The sequence below is a fragment of the Mixophyes fleayi genome, chromosome 2 (genome assembly GCF_038048845.1).
Source record: "Mixophyes fleayi isolate aMixFle1 chromosome 2, aMixFle1.hap1, whole genome shotgun sequence".
NCBI classification, from domain to species: Eukaryota; Metazoa; Chordata; class Amphibia; order Anura; family Limnodynastidae; genus Mixophyes; species Mixophyes fleayi.
Genome location: NC_134403.1, coordinates 319,096,304 through 319,114,908, shown reverse-complemented (window position 1 = coordinate 319,114,908; position 18,605 = coordinate 319,096,304). Strand labels below are relative to the sequence as shown.

The following is an 18,605-nucleotide window of genomic DNA, read 5'->3' as shown; positions in this document are numbered from 1 at the left end:
ACGGCTGTATTTACTATTACTTCGCTTGAGCATATTTATTCTTATTGCGAATAAATCTTTGTGCTTTGGAAACGCAAATCAAGGTTCGACAATCGTTATTGGTTAGCGACAATACGCACATAACATTAGTTTAGGATAAATTTGTAGGTATGTTTGTATAATTAAATTGTTTTTCGCCAAACCTGCTCCGTTCACACTGAAAGTCGGGCGTGACTTCATCACTCCCCGACATTCAGTGAGGAGTGGCGCAGAGAGGAGTCAGCACACCGACAAAAGAGGAAGAGAAGAATACAGAAGAGAAGAATACAGAAGAGAAGGAAAGATCATAGAAAGATAAGTAAAAAACAGAGGGGGACAGCAATGTTGATGAAGGAGGGGGATAGTAGTGTTGACCACACCCCCTCTTGCAGTTGGCCACACCCCAATGTAGTGGGCCCCTACTACTGCATTCCCCCGGTGAGCCCTTTATGTCCCAGTCCGACACTGACTGTAGGCCCCTGGGCTAGGGGTTCTGTCCCCCCCCCCCCAGTTATGATGATCTCCCACAGCCCGCCAACACCCTGTCATGCTTTCCCCCCCAGTGATAATATATTAGTTCTGCTCCGCTCCTCCTGTACAACAGAAGAGAATAAATAGAGGTCAAACATGAATGAAAACTATGAAACTGCTGATAACAATAAGTGGAAAGTGAATTGAAGAAAGACTAGAGTAAGCTACATGTGGAATTATGGAATAGGAAATGTTATACATATTTGAAGTGGAAGTTGGAAGAATATGACTTAACATTGACTTTGGAGAGTGACTGGGACAATAAAGTGTTTATCAAGTCTAATTGTGCCAAATGTAGCAGGTCATTTAGAATGAATGAAGGATTGACAAGACAGGCATACATCAGATAAAGGACTGGCAAGATGGGCATATGAAACAAATAAATGATGTGTGAATCAAATAAAGGACCGATGAGACAGGTATAAATCAAATAATGGTATGGGAACCAGAATCTATTAATCAGATAAAGGACTGGTGAGACGGGTATATGAATTTAAAAAGGGACTTGGGGAAATAACTATATGAAGCAAAACAATCTATTTTGGGCCGGTCCCTAGTCTTTATTACTTGGTGGCTGGCCCCTCCTCCAGGACCAGCCACCTTCTCTTATTGGACGTGGATCCTTAGGATCCGACCCATCTCCCTCCCTTCCAATAGTGTGGCCTTAGTGTCACACGGGACGCGTACCACATGACAGGTGCCGTCCCATCTGTGAAGAGGAACATCCAGCGCGCAGCTGGAGCAAGGTAAGTGCAGGCGGGGGCTGGGAGGTGGTATGTCAGTGTATTGTGTGTGGGTGTGGGTGTTGGGGGGGGCAGTATCTATTGTGCATGTGAGGGGGGACCAATATGTATTGTGCTTGTGAAGGGGGCCGGTATCCATCGTGCGTGTGAGGCGGGCCGGTATCTATCGTGTGCGTGTGAGGGGGGCCGGTATCTACCGTGTGCGTGTGAGGGGGGCCGGTATCTACCGTGTGCGTGTGAGGGGGGCCGGTATCTGTCGTGTGCGTGTGAGGGGGGCCGGTATCTGTCGTGTGCGTGTGAGGGGGGCCGGTATCTGTCGTGTGCGTGTGAGGGGGCCCGGTATCTGTCGTGTGCGTGTGAGGGGGCCCGGTATCTGTCGTGTGCGTGTGAGGGGGGCCGGTATCTGTCGTGTGCGTGTGAGGGGGGCCGGTATCTGTCGTGTGCGTGTGAGGGGGGCCGGTATCTGTCGTGTGCGTGTGAGGGGGGCCGGTATCTGTCGTGTGCGTGTGAGGGGGGCCGGTATCTGTCGTGTGCGTGTGAGGGGGGCCGGTATCTGTCGTGTGCGTGTGAGGGGGGCCGGTATCTGTCGTGTGCGTGTGAGGGGGGCCGGTATCTGTCGTGTGCGTGTGAGGGGGGCCGGTATCTATCGTGTGCGTGTGAGGGGGGCCAGTATCTATCGTGTGCGTGTGAGGGGGGCCAGTATCTATCGTGTGCGTGTGAGAGGGGCCAGTATCTATTGTGTGCGTGTGAGCAGGGCCAGTATCTATTGTGTGCGTGTGAGCAGGGCCAGTATCTATTGTGTGCGTGTGAGAGGGGCCAGTATCTATTGTGTGCGTGTGAGGGGGGCCAGTATCTATTGTGTGTGTGTGAGAAATGGTTATATTTATTAAACGTAAATGCTATTTCATTTATTGCTGGGGCTGTGTGGAGGGAGAGAAATAGGTTTATTTATTAAATGGGAATACTATTTATTGTTGGGGAAAATAGGTCTATTTATTAAATGTGTATGCTAATAATTTAATGTCAGGACTAGTTGAAAGGAAGTAGATCTATTTATCTGGTGCTATATAAATAAATGTTGAGGATGTATCAAATGTGAATACTATTATTTTAATTTCTGGCTGGAGGGAGGCTTTATTATAAAACGTGGGTGTTATATTCATTGTACGGGGAGGCTGGTTGAAGTTTTCTAAATTTCATATACCTATTTTTTTTCCAGAAGCTGCTGCAACTGATAACCCCACTCATACAAAAGGAGGATACATATTTAGGGAAACCCATATCTGCAGAGCAGAGACTAGTTGCTACCCTGAGACTTATACAGCACAGCAATTCAACTCGAACTCTGGGTCTGATCATACCCGAGACCTGTGAGGCCACCATAGAAGTTTTCCAGTGACATTATAGCAAGGTATGTGTAGGAAATACAGATTTTAAACAATTTTCTTTATTAACATATACATTAAAACACAATTTTATATATTAGCATACTGGCACTACGGCTTGGTGTGGAGGTCCTACAGACATGAGTACTAGACCATTGTTCCATGATGTGATGTTGACGGTGGGGAGGTAGCGGCATATGAGGGGATGAGGCAGGCCTATAGAACTCATGGGTTTACTTTTTTAACCAAGTATGTTCCGGATTTGTAATACAATTATGGGGGCCCGTCTGGCCATAAGAAAAGAAGATTATTTCAAGCATGGACATTTCAGAGCCCATGGGGGTAGGAAGAGCCCTATTGCTTTCAGCACTGGACTGGTTATTCATAGAGGGGGGGCCCGCATGTTTTTTATTTTGGAGACTCCACTGCCTAGGGAATCCAGCCCAGTGCTGAACAGCCTGGGGTTGGTATTTCTTTATGGCAGGGGGACCCTTGCCGCGTATCCCTCTGCTATAGCGCCAACCACCCCGGCTGGTTTGCCTAGTGCTGGTTATGGGAAAATCGCGGTGACCCCACGCAAATTTTTTCCAGATTTTCCTGTAACCAGCAGTAGACTGGCAGCGCTAGGGTTCATAGTGCTCTGACGGGGAAACCACAAGCTTTTTTTTTCTAACATTTATCTATTTTTACACTTTTGACCATCGCCGTATCTAGGCAGGTGCGGGCGGTGCCGTCGCCCAGGGCCCAAGTCCAAGGGGGCGCAGCAGCTGCCTGCTACCTGCCTCTGTACCTTCAGCCCTTAACTTCCGCAGCGGAACGTATGTGCGTACTTCCTGTCAGTGGAGCGCACATGCATTCCACTGCGGAAGTTAAGAGCTGAAGAATCTACCTCCCTCGACAGTCACGTTTGTCCTTTTCCTTTGTTTCTGAGGTAAATTTGGAGGACTGTACTATGTGTTTTTTATAGCTATATAAGATGGTCTTGTGATATACATCTCTGGTTAATTAGAGCCTTTGAAATTACGCTCCTTAGGTATTAGAGTGGGAGCGCATTATTTTTGCCAGTGATTATTTGGCATAAGTTTTAATTTGGGTGAATGGATGACAGTTCTTCAGTGCATATGAGCTTTTAGTGGAGGGCAGTGGGTTAGAAGTGGTAGATATGCCCCTGCAGGTGTAGTATCGCTCCCATCGGGATGTGGCTATGCCCGGTAAGATCGTAACTTGAACGGTCTGGCATCACAGTGTCTCCTGGTGCTGGAATACAGGGGGCTCCTTCAGTCTCTCCACTATCTCTAAACTCTCTCAAAATAGGAGTATTTTAAAGAAAAATCCCATTTCTATTCTAATCAACACAGACAGCAACACTTCTAATGGGAAAGTCTGAGAAGGCTACAAGTGAGCGAGGATTATAATCAGGATCACACACAGAGATGCAGGTTGTTCATGACATCCCTACATCATATGCACAGGGGGCACCGGGTTTCTGGCTCTCCTCTCTTCATTGTTACATAGCATGTCATTTGTAGCACTGTCACATTCCAGCTCCATCCCTCTCTCACCCCTCTTCTTGTTTCACCCTAGACCCCCCCCCCCTCCCTCTCCAATTTCAGAGACAATGTGAGCTGGTGTTGGAAGGGCTTGTCCATGAATAGATTCATCATTCTAACTGGAAAGCACTCAGTTGAGTGTATTTTCAGGGAGCTGATGGATGGTTCTTAATGTTTTGTATGTATTAAAATGGGAACTTGTGGGGGAATTAATATTGTTTTGTGCTTGTAATATTATGTTGGTACAGGTGGAGGATATTAATGTTAACAAAATTATGCTGGGGCTCATTGGGGGAAGTTTCAATGCTATTAACTTGATATTGGGGCTGTCTGGGGGAAATAGGCATATTTATTAAATGGGAATGCTATTATTTTAATGTCAGGCTGATTTGGGGGAGGGAGGCCTAGATTGCTCAGCTTTCTAGGGTGTAAATAGTACCTATCTTTTTTTTTTTTTTTAAACAGGGGCCTTCAGCCCTTAACTTCTGCAGTGGAACAGGAAGTTCGGCATTTGGGACGCAAACTTGCGTTCCAAATGCCGAACTTCCTGTTAGTGGAACGCACATGCGTTCCACTGCGGAAGTTAAGGGCTGAAGAATCAATCTCTCTCTCCCCTCCCCCCCCCCCTAAATATTGTTTTGAAAAAATAAATTACTGGAGAAAAATTTGCCGACAGCACTACGTCACTTCTGAAGTGCTATGACAGATGGTGACATTATAGACCCCTTTATGATTTTTCATGCACAGGTTTAAACAAGCACACAGATGAAAAGGAATAACATAATGTAAAGGAGGCAGGGAGAAACAAACCAAACACATACAGCAAGCAATGGAAGGAGGGACAAATTAAATACATTGAGAGGGAAAATAAACTAAAACTTCAGGTAGTGGCAGCAATAACGAATATCAGGGATGGATAAGACAAGTTTACATATTATCTGACATTTCCCCAGTGAAGAGATGTAAATCAGTGATACTGACAGCAGATAATAGCTGGAGGTGAATGAGGCGGTGGTCGCCTGTGAGACACCTTGTACCTCACCTTACAGAGGATTTTCTTCTTCTCCTCCATGCTTTTGTGCTCATGTTTGGGGTCCGCAGATATGTAACAGAATTCGTTCAGTAAAGTGCTAGCCACACCCACACATTAGGTTGGCCACACCCACTTGGCAAATGTCACTCCCACTTAGATGGGGGCGCCGGTGCCCTGTCTCGCCCAGGGCACTCAAATGTCTAGTTACGGCACTGCCTCCGGCTCTATAGTCAGGGCAGTGTAACAGTGATGTGTTTACTAATCACACAGCTAGCATGCAACGTGTTGTATCTAGCAATTTTTAAAGCAAACTTGGGAGACTTTGCTTAATCGCAGCTTCATACATGAGAGACTTGTATAGCTAGAGTGGCAAACAGTCGGGACTTTGATCTCTATCGATTTTGGAAATGGCGATTTTGACGGAAACACATCTCTGACGATTTTACATAAAATCTCACTTTAATACATCTGCAAGATGAAACACCCGTGAGAAAATCACTGGATATTCAAAATCGGAGTTTGATTCATTTACCCCCAGATGTGCGCATGTCAGTTCAGACCAGCAAGTGAATGCAGGGAGTGAGAACCAAGGGAAACAGGTAAGAACAGTGACCAGAATGAAAGGTAGTTGGTGCCATGTGTGGCAGATACAGAGAGTTGCGGACATGACTCAGATTTTCTAAAGAGGTGTACGGACCATTCGTTGTGGATATTAGCAGCTTGCTGAAATAACTTTCCCATTTATTTGAGCTGCTTGTGTTTCTTGGGATCTCATATTAAAACTGCAAACTGTCACACTGGGACACTCTCCCCAATTAACTAAAGCTGATGTATCCTTGCTGAAGTCGAAACAGCGTTTATCAAAGTTTAAGCAGTTACATACTAACAGCATTCAATGTGACTTTTTGCAGTCTGCTCAACTAACTGTCCTATTGATTTGAGCCGGTAAGGTGCCAGACTATCCAAATTAGGTGCTAATACAGGATTATCATACTTCTAGCACAATGGTGTGGTTATCAGTGAAGTCTATATATATATATATATATATATATATATATATATATATATATATATATATATATATATATATACACTGCATGATGATTGAATAATTGCAGATTGATATTGTATCCTAATTGGTTTTACTAGAATTTAAATTGGTAAATTTATATTTTTAATTGTTTTGTCTTACAATTCACAAGTCTCTGCAGTTCTTAGCTAGCTTGGTGCGGTAGGACCACATATTTAAATAAATCACACTCATGCTGTTGGCATGACAAGCTCTCTCTTCTTACTCCAAGCATTCCACAATGCTCAGCTTCATAGGCCCTGCAGACTTACTGCAGCCAGAACCTCTCTATGTTTTTTTTTTTTACAGCAGTCTCCCGTCAGGCTGTTCCATACAGGTATTATGTGGCTACCAGGTCTCTATCTGCCCTCAGGCCACTTATCTCCTTAGGATTGCTCCTCTAGGGGTCAACTTCCTTTTCACTGGCTCCTCACTAGCTTCCTTCTAACAAGGCTGGAATTTACTTATAACCACCTGCAACCACGTGCCATTGTGCTAGTGAAAAATAAGTGTGCCATGTCTGTGTTGTGATTAAGTGTAGGTGACATTAGGGGCTAGTAAAATGATCATGGCCATGCTAATGTGTCCATGACAAGAGATCCACTGTCCCCACAAATTTGCCAATTTGCTTTAGTAGATAGTAACACAGATGTTCAAGTAAATACTTATATAAACCATGCTTCACCATTATCTACAATATAAGACTAAGCACACCAAGCATTGATCTCTTTTTAAACAGTTATATTCATAGGGTCATTTGCTCTAAAAAGGCTTAAGAGAGTCACCGGTGTTGTTAAGCTTGCTAACACATTATGAAACCTTAGCTAAGTCATAATCTTCATCTTTCATAAGGGCTCTCTAGAGATAACACAAAGGGTGGAGCCGGTTCTCGAAGGTTATAACTTCTGGAATTTGGCACGTGATAAAGAGATTTACACAACAGGGTTAGGCATTTCCATAAGCTGTCTGAACAAAATACTTTAAGTGTAAAGGATTATGACCACATACATAAAATCTATAGTTATAGTCCTCACATTTCACACATGTTCCAAGCAGATATGAATATATATTATTTTCCCCAGTGCTTATTTTGAACACAGGATCCATATGATCAATGTGTGACAGGAAAACAAGAAGGACAGGAAGTCTGCGTATGCTTCAAGAATGCAGCAATGTTACTGTAAACATGACCTGTATAATGGCAATAGAATTCTAAATACATGAATTTATATGAAAATAGTAGTTATTCTACAATTTTACATAAATTGTAGATATATTATTAGTGGAATCACAGTCACCAGTATATCATATTGTGGTGGTGAGCAATGTTTGGAGTACTGCCTTTATTCCAGCTTATTTCTTCTATTTATTCAGAAAAGGTGTTTCATATCAAAATATCACCCCATACATATACACATACATATATACACATACATTACATTTAACATTACTTTGGGTACCTAGATATAGGCCAGCCAAATGATAACCACAGACGTGGAGATGCAGCCCTTTTCTGACTGGATTTTAAAAGTATTCCCATGGAAATCGGAAAGATTTGATCAGCTGATCAGGACTGACCGTCATATTTGGGCCCTGTATTCTGTAATTTGTAACCAGTTTGGTCTAACACAACCTAATATATAAGATGAAAAAAGACATATGTCTATTAAGCTTAACTCTTTATCCTTATAATCTCTAGACAACGGCAAAAAGGCAAAGCAATCCTTCCTAATGTCATATTGGTAATCATGTTGAATTCTTTTGCTAGACTAATTATTTCTTGATTCTGTCTACATTGTTTGCTTACAGCAATGTAATTAGTTTGTTACAGGTGAAACATTTTGCTATGGTGCCAAATAACTTGTAACAATGCCCCTAGGATTAGCTTTAGCATAGCTACATATATAACATTCTGAAAGGTGTAGCAGAATGGAAGGATTCAAAGCAGTGGTGTGAACTTGTCAGTTAAGGTTTTCAAATATCAAGTCCCTGGCAATCCAAACAGACCTGCCACCTGCAAATGTGCCCCTGTGACACTGAGCGCCAATAGAGAACATTTTACTTCAACGCTGACTTCCTCCAGTACAATGTTTTCCTGTCTTCTTACTATACCTCCCTCTCTCTTGCAAAAGCAAACCTACTTTAAGTCCTTAATACCCACCTAGTCAACCAACCCGTTGCCTCTTTGCTCTTTTCTTCCACTTTGACACCATCCGTCAAGGAATCTCCTCTCGGCAGATCCATCCACCCACATCTCTCACCTTCAGTTTTTTCTCCTGTTACTGAGGTTGAGGTCTTCACAGTCCTCTGATCCTCTTCCTCTTAACCTGCCCCTTCAACTACGTAGCTCCTCGAATCCTTCCACCCCCAATCCTTGTCTGCACCTAGCTCATCTCTTGAACCTGTCTCTCTTCACTGGCATTTCCTCTCCATCTTCCCACATGTGCTCATCTCTCCTACCCTCAAGAAACCATCTAACTACCCTACCTCACTCTCCAGGTAGTGCCTCATCCCCCTCCCCCCCATTTGCTTGAGCGGCTCGAATAAAGCCACTTGAATGACTCTCCACTCACTCCCATCTCCCATACTCACCCACTGACCTCCCCGGATGATCAAACTACCTCAAGTTCAATATGTTGAAAATATAGCTTTTTTTTCTTCACCCCTCCTACTGTCACTAGGCACTCACAGACTCCCTCACTGTTGAAAACTTCACACTCTCTTAAGCTCCCCAAGCCTGTTGCCTTGGTGTGATCCCTTTACTTAGTTACTTTTGCTGTCTTGTTGCCTCTTTTTTCAAAACATTTCCAGAATACACCCCTTTCTCACTCAGGATGTTACCAAAACCCTTATTCATTCTCTCATTATATCCTACTTTGACTCCTGCTATCTAGTCTTTCCATCACCTATACTTAAAACCTACCTCTTCATTATAGCCTATTCTAACCCCAACTGATTGTTCTCCCACTGCACGTTCTACCAGCTACAGTCCCACTAGCTTCTATTGTGTCAGAATTGCCCTCACCCTCTCCACTCACAAGCAAGGGCCTCTCCACCCTTTGCCTCACATCTACAGCTCCATTGACCTTGTATGTACTTGTTCTGTTTTTTTTTATGTGTGATTTGTATTTTGTATGATTGTCATTCTGCAAAATTTTGTGGTGCCTTAGAGACAAACAATGCTGATGATCTGTCAAGTGTGCGTGACAGCTCTCAGCAGAATTAAAGAGGTAGAGACCGGTAGGCTGGCTAGTCACCTATACATATGACGTGTTAAATAAATACAAGCTATTTTAAAGAAAGCTGAGGGAGTGTCAAAAATACAGAAACCATTTATGTTACTGTGCTACCATGAAACAAAATGAAACAAAACAATTGGAATGAAGGAATTACAGCAACGCCCTGAAGGGGGTTTCCTCAGTCACTTAAGAGAGGATAAACATGTAGTTTAATTTAAAATACTAAAATCACACATAGAAATGCAGTGCAAATGATTTCCTAATAAATATCTGTCTTTTTCACATTTTTATTTTTCTGTAAAGTGGATAATTGCAATTTAAATATGACTTTCATGAAATGAAAAGAACCCCATATATGATACGTCTTAGTGCAAACCATGCAATGTAGTAGTATAGTAGGGACATTTATTCACGAGTCTTGGATCCTTGCAGATAAACATGGCATTTATTGTACAGTTTTGGTATAAATTAATGTGTTTCTATATAAATATAACTGAAAAATATTCAGAATTTTGTCAGGTCTGAAATACTGTATAATGAAAAAAAAAAAAAATTGTCACTGTCAGTATTAAGTCAAGAACCAATTTGTACCAATAGGCCCAAAAATCGGTCAAATTCGGTTACTACCAACCAACAATGATGGTTATAAATGATATGTACAGTGCAGCAAAAGCTTGGTGGCCCTTTAACAATAATAATAATTAAAATTAATTTACTTTTTAATTGTTCAAGACTAAAAGAGAGTCATCCAGTATCTGCAATGATTTTGTATCATTTGCTGAATGCACCAATGGAGCCCAATAGATCCACCCTTTTGGCCTGGCCCCCCCAATAACAATATGGCATGTTTGATGTGTTTGTCCTTAATGGACCCAGGTCCTGTAATCTACCATCAGATCGACCACCAGAATCTTAGCATAAGTGCCAAGGCTAGCTAATTTTGTTACGGTTTACCAAATTGATTTACCATTGTACAGCGTATGGTCCATTCCAGGCAAATCAAAACGTGCTTGGACCAGATCGATCTGGTAGGGCAAAGAGTCAGCTGTGGTAAGAAGCATTTGCACACAGATTGACATTGCGATCTGTCATTTCACGCTGCCCCCGAATGATTGGATCTTTGTAAGTTTGTCCTCCACAAGGATGGCCAGTTTTCTCACAAATCTGATTTGTGCCTCATGCCTCAAATATTTCCTAATGAAGCGATAGGCTGAGTATTGAGTTCAGCTCACAAAAAAGGTATTAGGTTACCAATCGGGTGAACCCAGAGCATTTTCACAATGAAATATTTCAGATTTACTTACCACAATGTGATGGAAAAGCAGTTCCCATGACTGGTGCAACTTTTGGTTCTGCAGCATGTCTACAAAATCATGGATGAAATACCCTGGAACAAAAAAAAATAAAAACTGGAGATTATTTACACTGGCAGGACATTTATTATATGCTTGCATTCAAGTCAGAACATTGTTTCCTGTTCCTTGGAGACTGCCTTTGGGTACCACTAATTTGTAAGTATGGTATAGTTACAAATCAGAACAGCTGTTGTTTTGTTCTGCAAACAGAACCAATCTCTTCCATGTTAAAGGGTAGGGAAGAGATGTCACTAGGAAGAACAACAGACAGTCTATATATTATAACAAGATAAGACATGAGAGAAGTGGGGGGAAAAAAACGAAAAAAAAAAACAAAAAACCCACAGAAAACTGTCACAGATCATGTGACACATTTTAAATGTTGTGCTTAATATGACATGTCTTGTGATTGTTGTCTCTGTATCTACTGAGTTTTTTCCCATAAACATATTTTATTGGATTAAAAAAATAGAAAAAAAGGGGCTATTGAAAACATTTTTGGGAAGGGAATGAATACAAGAAATAAATAGAAAACATTGCATAACTAACTAAAACATATTTACAGCAAACCCAAACAATGCAGTTATAACGATTAAGCTTGAGATTAAAGTTATTTATTGAGTTTTAAAATCACATTTACAGTGTTTTTGGGTTTTTTTAAATCACGGTTGGCAGTCTGTTCAAAGTTGCATCAACAGTAGAAAGAAGTTTTTCATTTAGAGTTTCATAAAACCCCTAGTTTAAATGTAAAAATGTGTAGTGCTTAATTCATGGTACTAAATGGAAAGGCAAAGCAGTAAAAATAGCTGACCTATTGAGACAGCAATGAGACAATGTGAAAAGCAGGAATGTGTGGAAATCAGGTCTTCTGCCATCTCAGGATGCAGGTAAAATCTAAACAAAATAAGAGAAGAGAAGATGACATTTCCAGGTACACACCAGAATTACAGCAATCAGTGTTCCCAATGCAGTTGTGTGCCAAAGTACCCTGCTCAATAGCTTCCTGTGCTAATGCAACCATGTGCCCATAGCTCAATGGGCCAAAACTGCTGCACGCCCAATGACCACAGAGCCAAGACTACTGTATAACTAATGCCCCCTGTGCCAAGACAGTTTGGGGGGGGAGGGCCCATCTCCTGTTAAAGTGGGTAAGTCTCATGCCCGACACACACTAAGGCATGGGACGTCCCATGTGCCCGACACAAACTGGGGCATGGGACGTCCCATGTGCCCGACACACACTGGGGCCTGGGACGTCCCATGTGCCCGACACACACTGGGGCCTGGGACGTCCCATGTGCCCGACACACACTGGGGCCTGGGACGTCCCATGTGCCCGACACACACTGGGGCCTGGGACGTCCCATGTGCCCGACACACACTGGGGCCTGGGACGTCCCATGTGCCCGACACACACTGGGGCGTGGGACGTCCCATGTGCCCGACACACACTGGGGCGTGGGACGTCCCATGTGCCCGACACACACTGGGGCGTGGGACGTCCCATGTGCCCGACACACTGGGGCGTGGGACGTCCCATGTGCCCGACACACACTGGGGCGTGGGACGTCCCATGTGCCAGACACACACTGGGGCGTGGGACGTCCCATGTGCCAGACACACACTGGGGCGTGGGACGTCCCATGTGCCAGACACACGCTGGAGGAATGGAATATCCAATAGGCCCAATACACACTGAGACAATGCCCAACGAAACATTAATATAAAGTCCACAGTTATTATCAAATGCCCCCTGCGACTGGCAGACCAAATGCCCCCTGGAATCATACGCTCCATTTCTACATGCCATTCGTCTCTCACCCAAGCAAAGCCCAGCTCCCGGTAAGCAGACTGTGAATAAACGACGTCCAGATGTTCCTCCATTTCCAGGGGTTGCGAAGCGCTGAACTCGGAGTGGGGATCAATCTTTGCAGTTTCCCATTCAAGATACGAAAGCAGACAAATGAGACTCCAGTGATTAGAACTCCGGGGTCCAGCAGCTCCATAGGAAGCAAACCGACAGAAAAAAGTGATGTCTGCAAAGATCTCTATAGAGAGGAGTGCAGGGAATGACAGCTATGAATATAGTGCACGTTACACAAGTCTGTGTGATGGGCGCGGACTGGGAATGTCAGTCGTTGTCTCTTCTATAAGGTCGGGAGGCCGGGAGATCTGAGCAGACCGCTATTTTAGTCTTCCCAACGTTCTCTTTTCGAACCTTGTGTAACTTTCTTGACGGAATCTGCAACAAACAACCCGGTCTGCGCCCAGTGATTGGCCAAGCCTATCTCACCCCCTCCCTTTCGACTATATCATCCCTATGGTCACAGCCCCCTCCCAAACTGGGAGCGCCCCTTTGGAGGTACTTACGAGTATTTCACTCCCACCCTCCTCCCTTGAAAGGTTTTATCTTTCCCCGTGTTTGACAGGTGTCATATAGGTTACATCGGTCAAGTTAAAATGCACTCTACAGATCAACGATAAGATAACACAGAGCATCTTGTATAACGTGGTGATCGTTCGTTACACAATATGATCACGTGCATTAAGTGCTCCAATCCTAGTTAGTGTTTCGTAACGTTATATGGACGGCGTGTGATTTGTTGTGTAATTACAAAATTGATGCAAATGGTACTTCATTCCTGCGGGAACACCTGTGGTACCGTGATTGGGTTTGATAAGCAAAAGGGGACCGACAATGCTGTAATTCCTATTATACAAACACAAGTAAGTCAGATCTGTCCGAAGCAGCACATTTTTCATACCTAGGCACCTACACGATGGTATTCGATGACTGACACAGCTCTGTGGTAAAGTAGCTAACATTTTAATTTAATTACAAAGGGATACGTTGGTGGTGGGTAGGTGCATCTGAATATACCACAAGGATTCCTATCCATGTGGATAGTGGAGCACTACAATTCCTATTTTGACATGTTTATTGAACTTTATTATGTTATTTGTTGGCATTTTACTTAACATAAAAATGTTACTGTACAGAGAATATCAATAGACAGTGAGAATGAATTTTGTGGAGTTGTTGCATAACATTTCACAGTAGCTCTTACCCTGGTTTTGGCTTATCACAGTTTAATAAATAGATTATTTTGTGCCCGACAGGAAATTGAAGTGTTCTCAGACAATTATTACAAATGCTGATAACAGCACCAAGAACTATTGGGAGCCCTCAAGCTCTGAAGAATGTTTTTTCTGATATTGACTGGTAGCGCCAAGACCCGATGGAAACGATCATCCAGTCTGTGTAAAGCTTTTATTGGGTCTGAGATCAAGTCTGCAGAGGTAAGGTTAGGTGTGTCGGGTGTTTAAGACAGCTATCTGCCGCCATAAATAGGTGCGCCACTGAACCAATGTCAATTATCATCAATATTGTTTATTTATAAGGCATCACAGATTCTGTGGTGCCGGACAGTCGGCGTACTGATACATGAGCATACATAGCTTGTCATTAATGTAGGCAATTATTATTATCTCTTGTAGGCAGGGGCTGACTGACAAACTTTAGCCTGGGGTTGAGACTCTGCTCAGCAGCCTATTAGTAACATTTCAAGGGAAAAAAAATTGTAGGTGATCCTGCCCAAGGTAGCCCATAATGGGACCGGCCTGAGGGACCCGCCAGTCCCGTCTTGTAGGGAGTCTTTGTATAATCTTAAAAGAATACGGCTTACTTACTAACGTTTTTCTCTTTCGCTCCGGGACATCCCGGAGTGGAGGTGACGTGTGAGGCTGGAGGGGGTTGGAGAATTGCATCATTTTAGCCCCACAATGCATTGATAGCGTCATCTTTGCGCGGGGGCGGGACCAAAATGACTTCCCCAAATCTTAATGAAAACTTTTAAAAGTTACCCGTCTTTCCCCATGCCGCCTTGTTATCCCTTTTGTTGCCTGTGCATATATTATTATTTACTAGCGGCAATTGGTTACTTTCTGCGGAGTTTTCTGAACTTCCTGATTAATAGGTGTTCTGATAAAAAAAAAAAAGATCCCATTCTCTAATATAGAGTAAATATTTTTAAAACCTAGGGGTACCACATAGGGTTTTTCATAAGGGTCTAGTGGGTCTGTATATCATTTCTATAATTATTGCCCTAGCAAGGGGTTAATGCTGATGATATCACTGCAATCACCAGGGGTAACCCCCACCGGGGATAACATTTACTGAGTTTCTCCAGCTGTACCTCCGCAATCCACATGTAAAACTGAGCCTCGTTAACAAACACCTCGGTTGAACCTCCACAATCCTCCTCCCGTAATCTACATAAAAAACAGAAGAAAATCCATGAAAAATAATCCAATTCTTTATTTAAATTAATAATTGTTTCAGGGGTAATTGCTTTAAAATATTTTTGTTTAAATTTTTTTTATCTGTTTTTAAACATTATTTTGTCACTTGGTGGAACTGCACATGTGCGATCTGGCTGGCCTGGTCACGCATGCGCTCATCCCCTGAGATAAATTGTGGCGATAAAAGATATTCTATCACCATGGGGCATATTCAATTGTCGGCGGAAACGCTGCAAATCTCACACTCGTTGCACTATTACCGTTACTACGGTAATAGTGCGCGTGAAAACAGTTAATACGGTAATTTTCTCGCTGGATTTCAGCTCGCAGCTCCCTGAGCTGAAATCCAGCTACTTATTACCGTATTAACTGTACTTCAGCAATCTAGATACAATGGACGAAGCCTTTCAATGAGCAATCTTACTTATGTAGCCCAGTGTGCGATGCTTTCACTACAAATAGTTTAGTAGTAATTTGACACGTATCCTTTAACCTTCTGAATGTTGGTGTGTTAGATTATTTTCTTATTAACTTGCGGTTTACATAAACATACAGTGAACTCCAGCACAACATACTGTCATGTGTTTGTTACACAATCACTTAGACTAAGCCCTCCTTTATGATATCCATTCCAGTCAGATACAGAAGGCCCTGCCTGTTATGTGACAGAGATCTGTCATGTCTTAAATCACCTACTACTGCATGATACCTGCCAACACGATGCATTTCAGCTGGTGCGCAGTGCTCTGCCCTCATTTTCCCACTTAAATCATAAAAGCTGCATTGTGTTTCCTAAAACTTTTGGGCTGTAGATATGAACAGCCACAACATGTGCAATTGCATACGTCCTCCAGATGGCCAAAATATGAAAAGAGCAAAGTGAGCTCCCAATTCATAGGTTTTTATTTATGATCCTCAAACGGTTACTGTCATATATATTGTGTATAATATTTAGTCATGTGTAAACTTAGCTGCGATTGTGCTTAAATTGTTATCACTACAGCATTTTCCTCAATACTCAAGGACGTCTCACTGTGCTGAAACACTGCATATCTCCCAAAATTAAATTTTTTCGGTAATCTGGACAGTGACGTGGATGCCACATGATGGGGACAAGGCCACACCATCTAGGCATGTACCTTTTCTCTGAAGTGCTAGGCTGCCCTGTACCCGCAAGCTCACCATTGGGTACGCAACAACAATATTTTATGGGGAAAAGTCTACAGTGAAAATGTCTATAGTCATAAGGTCGACATAGTTATAAGATCGACAGTCATAGGGCCTGATACAGCAAGGCACGCATACTGAGCGCAATGTGCATTTGCTTTAAAGCCCATGTATTTCGGACATACGCACGCCCAAAGTCAACAAAAAGCGAATCTGAAGACACGCGCTGATGAATTTGGGTGTAGGTCTGCTCAGCTCTATTCTAGGCCGGATTAACCCGAGGTCTAACTGGGCTACAGCCCTGAGACTTCGGGCATCTGGGGGCCCGCCGGAATTCATCGGGTTGAGGTCGTCCCCGCGCTGTTAGCTGCCTGCTGTCACTGTAGTCCTTCCGCGGCGTGCAGTAATCTTCTTACTGAGGAGATCTCGTGAGAGTGAGACTATGAGTCATGGTCTCACTCTCACGAGATCTCCTCAGTAAGGCGCATACTGCGCGCCGCGGAAGGACTACAGTGACGGAAGAATGGAAGGAGGTAAGCGCTTGGGGGTAGCTCACAGAACCCTTAGCCTCCAGTCTCTTAATTCGGCCCTGGCTTTACTGCACAAGACACTGCTAGATACATCCACTACCTATGTGGAATATAAATACTCAAAAGAAAACACATGAAAAAAAAATTATGTCACCTGTTACAAATAAAAGCAATAATAATAAAACAATTTTTTTAAAAAAATGTTTTTTGTTTTATTTAAATCTATCTACGTGTGTGTGTGTGTGTATATATATATATATATATATATATATATATATATATATATATATAATATATATATACACACACACACACACATCAAATACATTTATTAGGATGTTATTAATGTGTACTGAACATAAAATAATTTTTTACAGTTGCTCCTAGCTACAAACATATGTTATAGCATGCATACAAAACTATTGTGTCTAGTACTCAGGACTTAGATTAGCCCTGTAGCTGGAGCAAGAGATACGTAGATGTACCTTTGAGATGCCCAAAGCTTGAATTGGACGTGACTGCGTGTGCTCCAGTTTGGCAGGCCCTTACTGTATATTGACTATGGGCAAACAACCCTTCCCCAACCTGTTCCCTCCTTGAAATTGCAGGCTGTAATAAGTGTCCATTGTGTACGCCGATGAATTGACCGTTGGTCGACGCAGTTAAAATGTCGACATGTAAAATGTGCAGGGTCGCATCTGGGGTGTACGGCTGTGAGGGGCCTGGACAGACTAGGGGGCCTGCTAGACTCCTCCGTCTGTCTCTTGCCCTGTCTCTTGTCTGGCTTTGTGGCGGTTCCCAGACACTGATAGTCTGGGAGCGTGTGGTGACCTCATCACTGCACGGCCTATTCCCAGTCTGGGAGCCGCATTATGGAGGCAAGGTAAGTGAACTAGAGCAATTATGTGGGGAAGGGGGGCATGGAGCATGTACTGTTATGAGGAAGGTGGAGGCATGTACTGTTACGAGGAAGGTGGAGGCATGTACTGTTATGAGGAAGGTGGAGGCATGTACTGTTATGAGGAAGGTGGAGGCATGTACCGTTATGAGGAAGGTGGAGGCATGTACCGTTATGAGGAAGGTGGAGGCATGTACCGTTATGAGGAAGGTGGAGGCATGTACCGTTATGAGGAAGGTGGAGGCATGTAACGTTATGAGGAAGGTGGAGGCATGTAACGTTATGAGGAAGGTGGAGGCATGTACTGTTATGAAGGAGGGGGAAGAATTTACTGTTATAACCAACCCTAGTGCTGCCAGTCTACGCTGGTGCTAGCAAAGTAATGTAAGCTGCTCTGTGATCCACATCGCTAGCTGCGATATACCTGCAACTATACTTCCTCACTTGGCGCTCTCATCCCCTCCTTTGGTCTTCAGTATCACCCTTATGCTGACGACATTCAACTCTACATCTCTTCTCCTGATCTTTCTTCCACCCTCCTCTCTCGGGTATCTGACTGCCTCTCAGCCACCTCCTCCTGGATGTCTGCGCGTTTTCTTAAAATCAATATCTCCAAAACGGAACTCATTGTCTTTTCTCCACCCAGACTCCCATCCCACCATGACCTCTCTATTGTCAACAACACCACCATCTCCTCTGTCACCCAACTCCGCTGCCTGGGTGTCACCATTGACTCCTCTCTCTCTTTTGCACCCCACATTCATTCCCTTGCCCAGTCCTGTAGC

At 43.3% G+C, this 18,605-nt stretch overlaps 2 protein-coding genes across 4 annotated transcripts in view; one reads left to right on the top strand and one right to left on the bottom strand.

The window, feature by feature from the left end:
- The window catches only part of TLCD2 (TLC domain containing 2), a 34,476-nt gene extending 21,280 nt beyond the window's left edge, over positions 1-13,196 (bottom strand). Inside the window, exons 1-3 of the mRNA XM_075196709.1 lie at positions 12,745-13,196; positions 11,735-11,817; positions 10,873-10,955 (exon numbers count right to left, since the gene is read on the bottom strand). Coding sequence (XP_075052810.1) covers positions 10,873-10,955; positions 11,735-11,817; positions 12,745-12,929 — 351 coding nt within the window. The 5' untranslated portion in view covers positions 12,930-13,196. The remainder of the gene's footprint in view (positions 1-10,872; positions 10,956-11,734; positions 11,818-12,744) is intronic.
- A 176-nt stretch (positions 13,197-13,372) lies between these two features.
- The window catches only part of LOC142139252 (apoptosis-inducing factor 3-like), an 86,757-nt gene continuing 81,524 nt past the window's right edge, over positions 13,373-18,605 (top strand). Inside the window, exons 1-3 of one of the 3 annotated variants that reach the window (XM_075196705.1) lie at positions 13,373-13,650; positions 14,044-14,223; positions 16,229-16,413. The gene's annotated coding sequence lies outside the window, so the exon portion shown is untranslated. The remainder of the gene's footprint in view (positions 13,651-14,043; positions 14,224-16,228; positions 16,414-18,605) is intronic. The other 2 variants (XM_075196704.1, XM_075196706.1) reach the window with 2 other exon arrangements.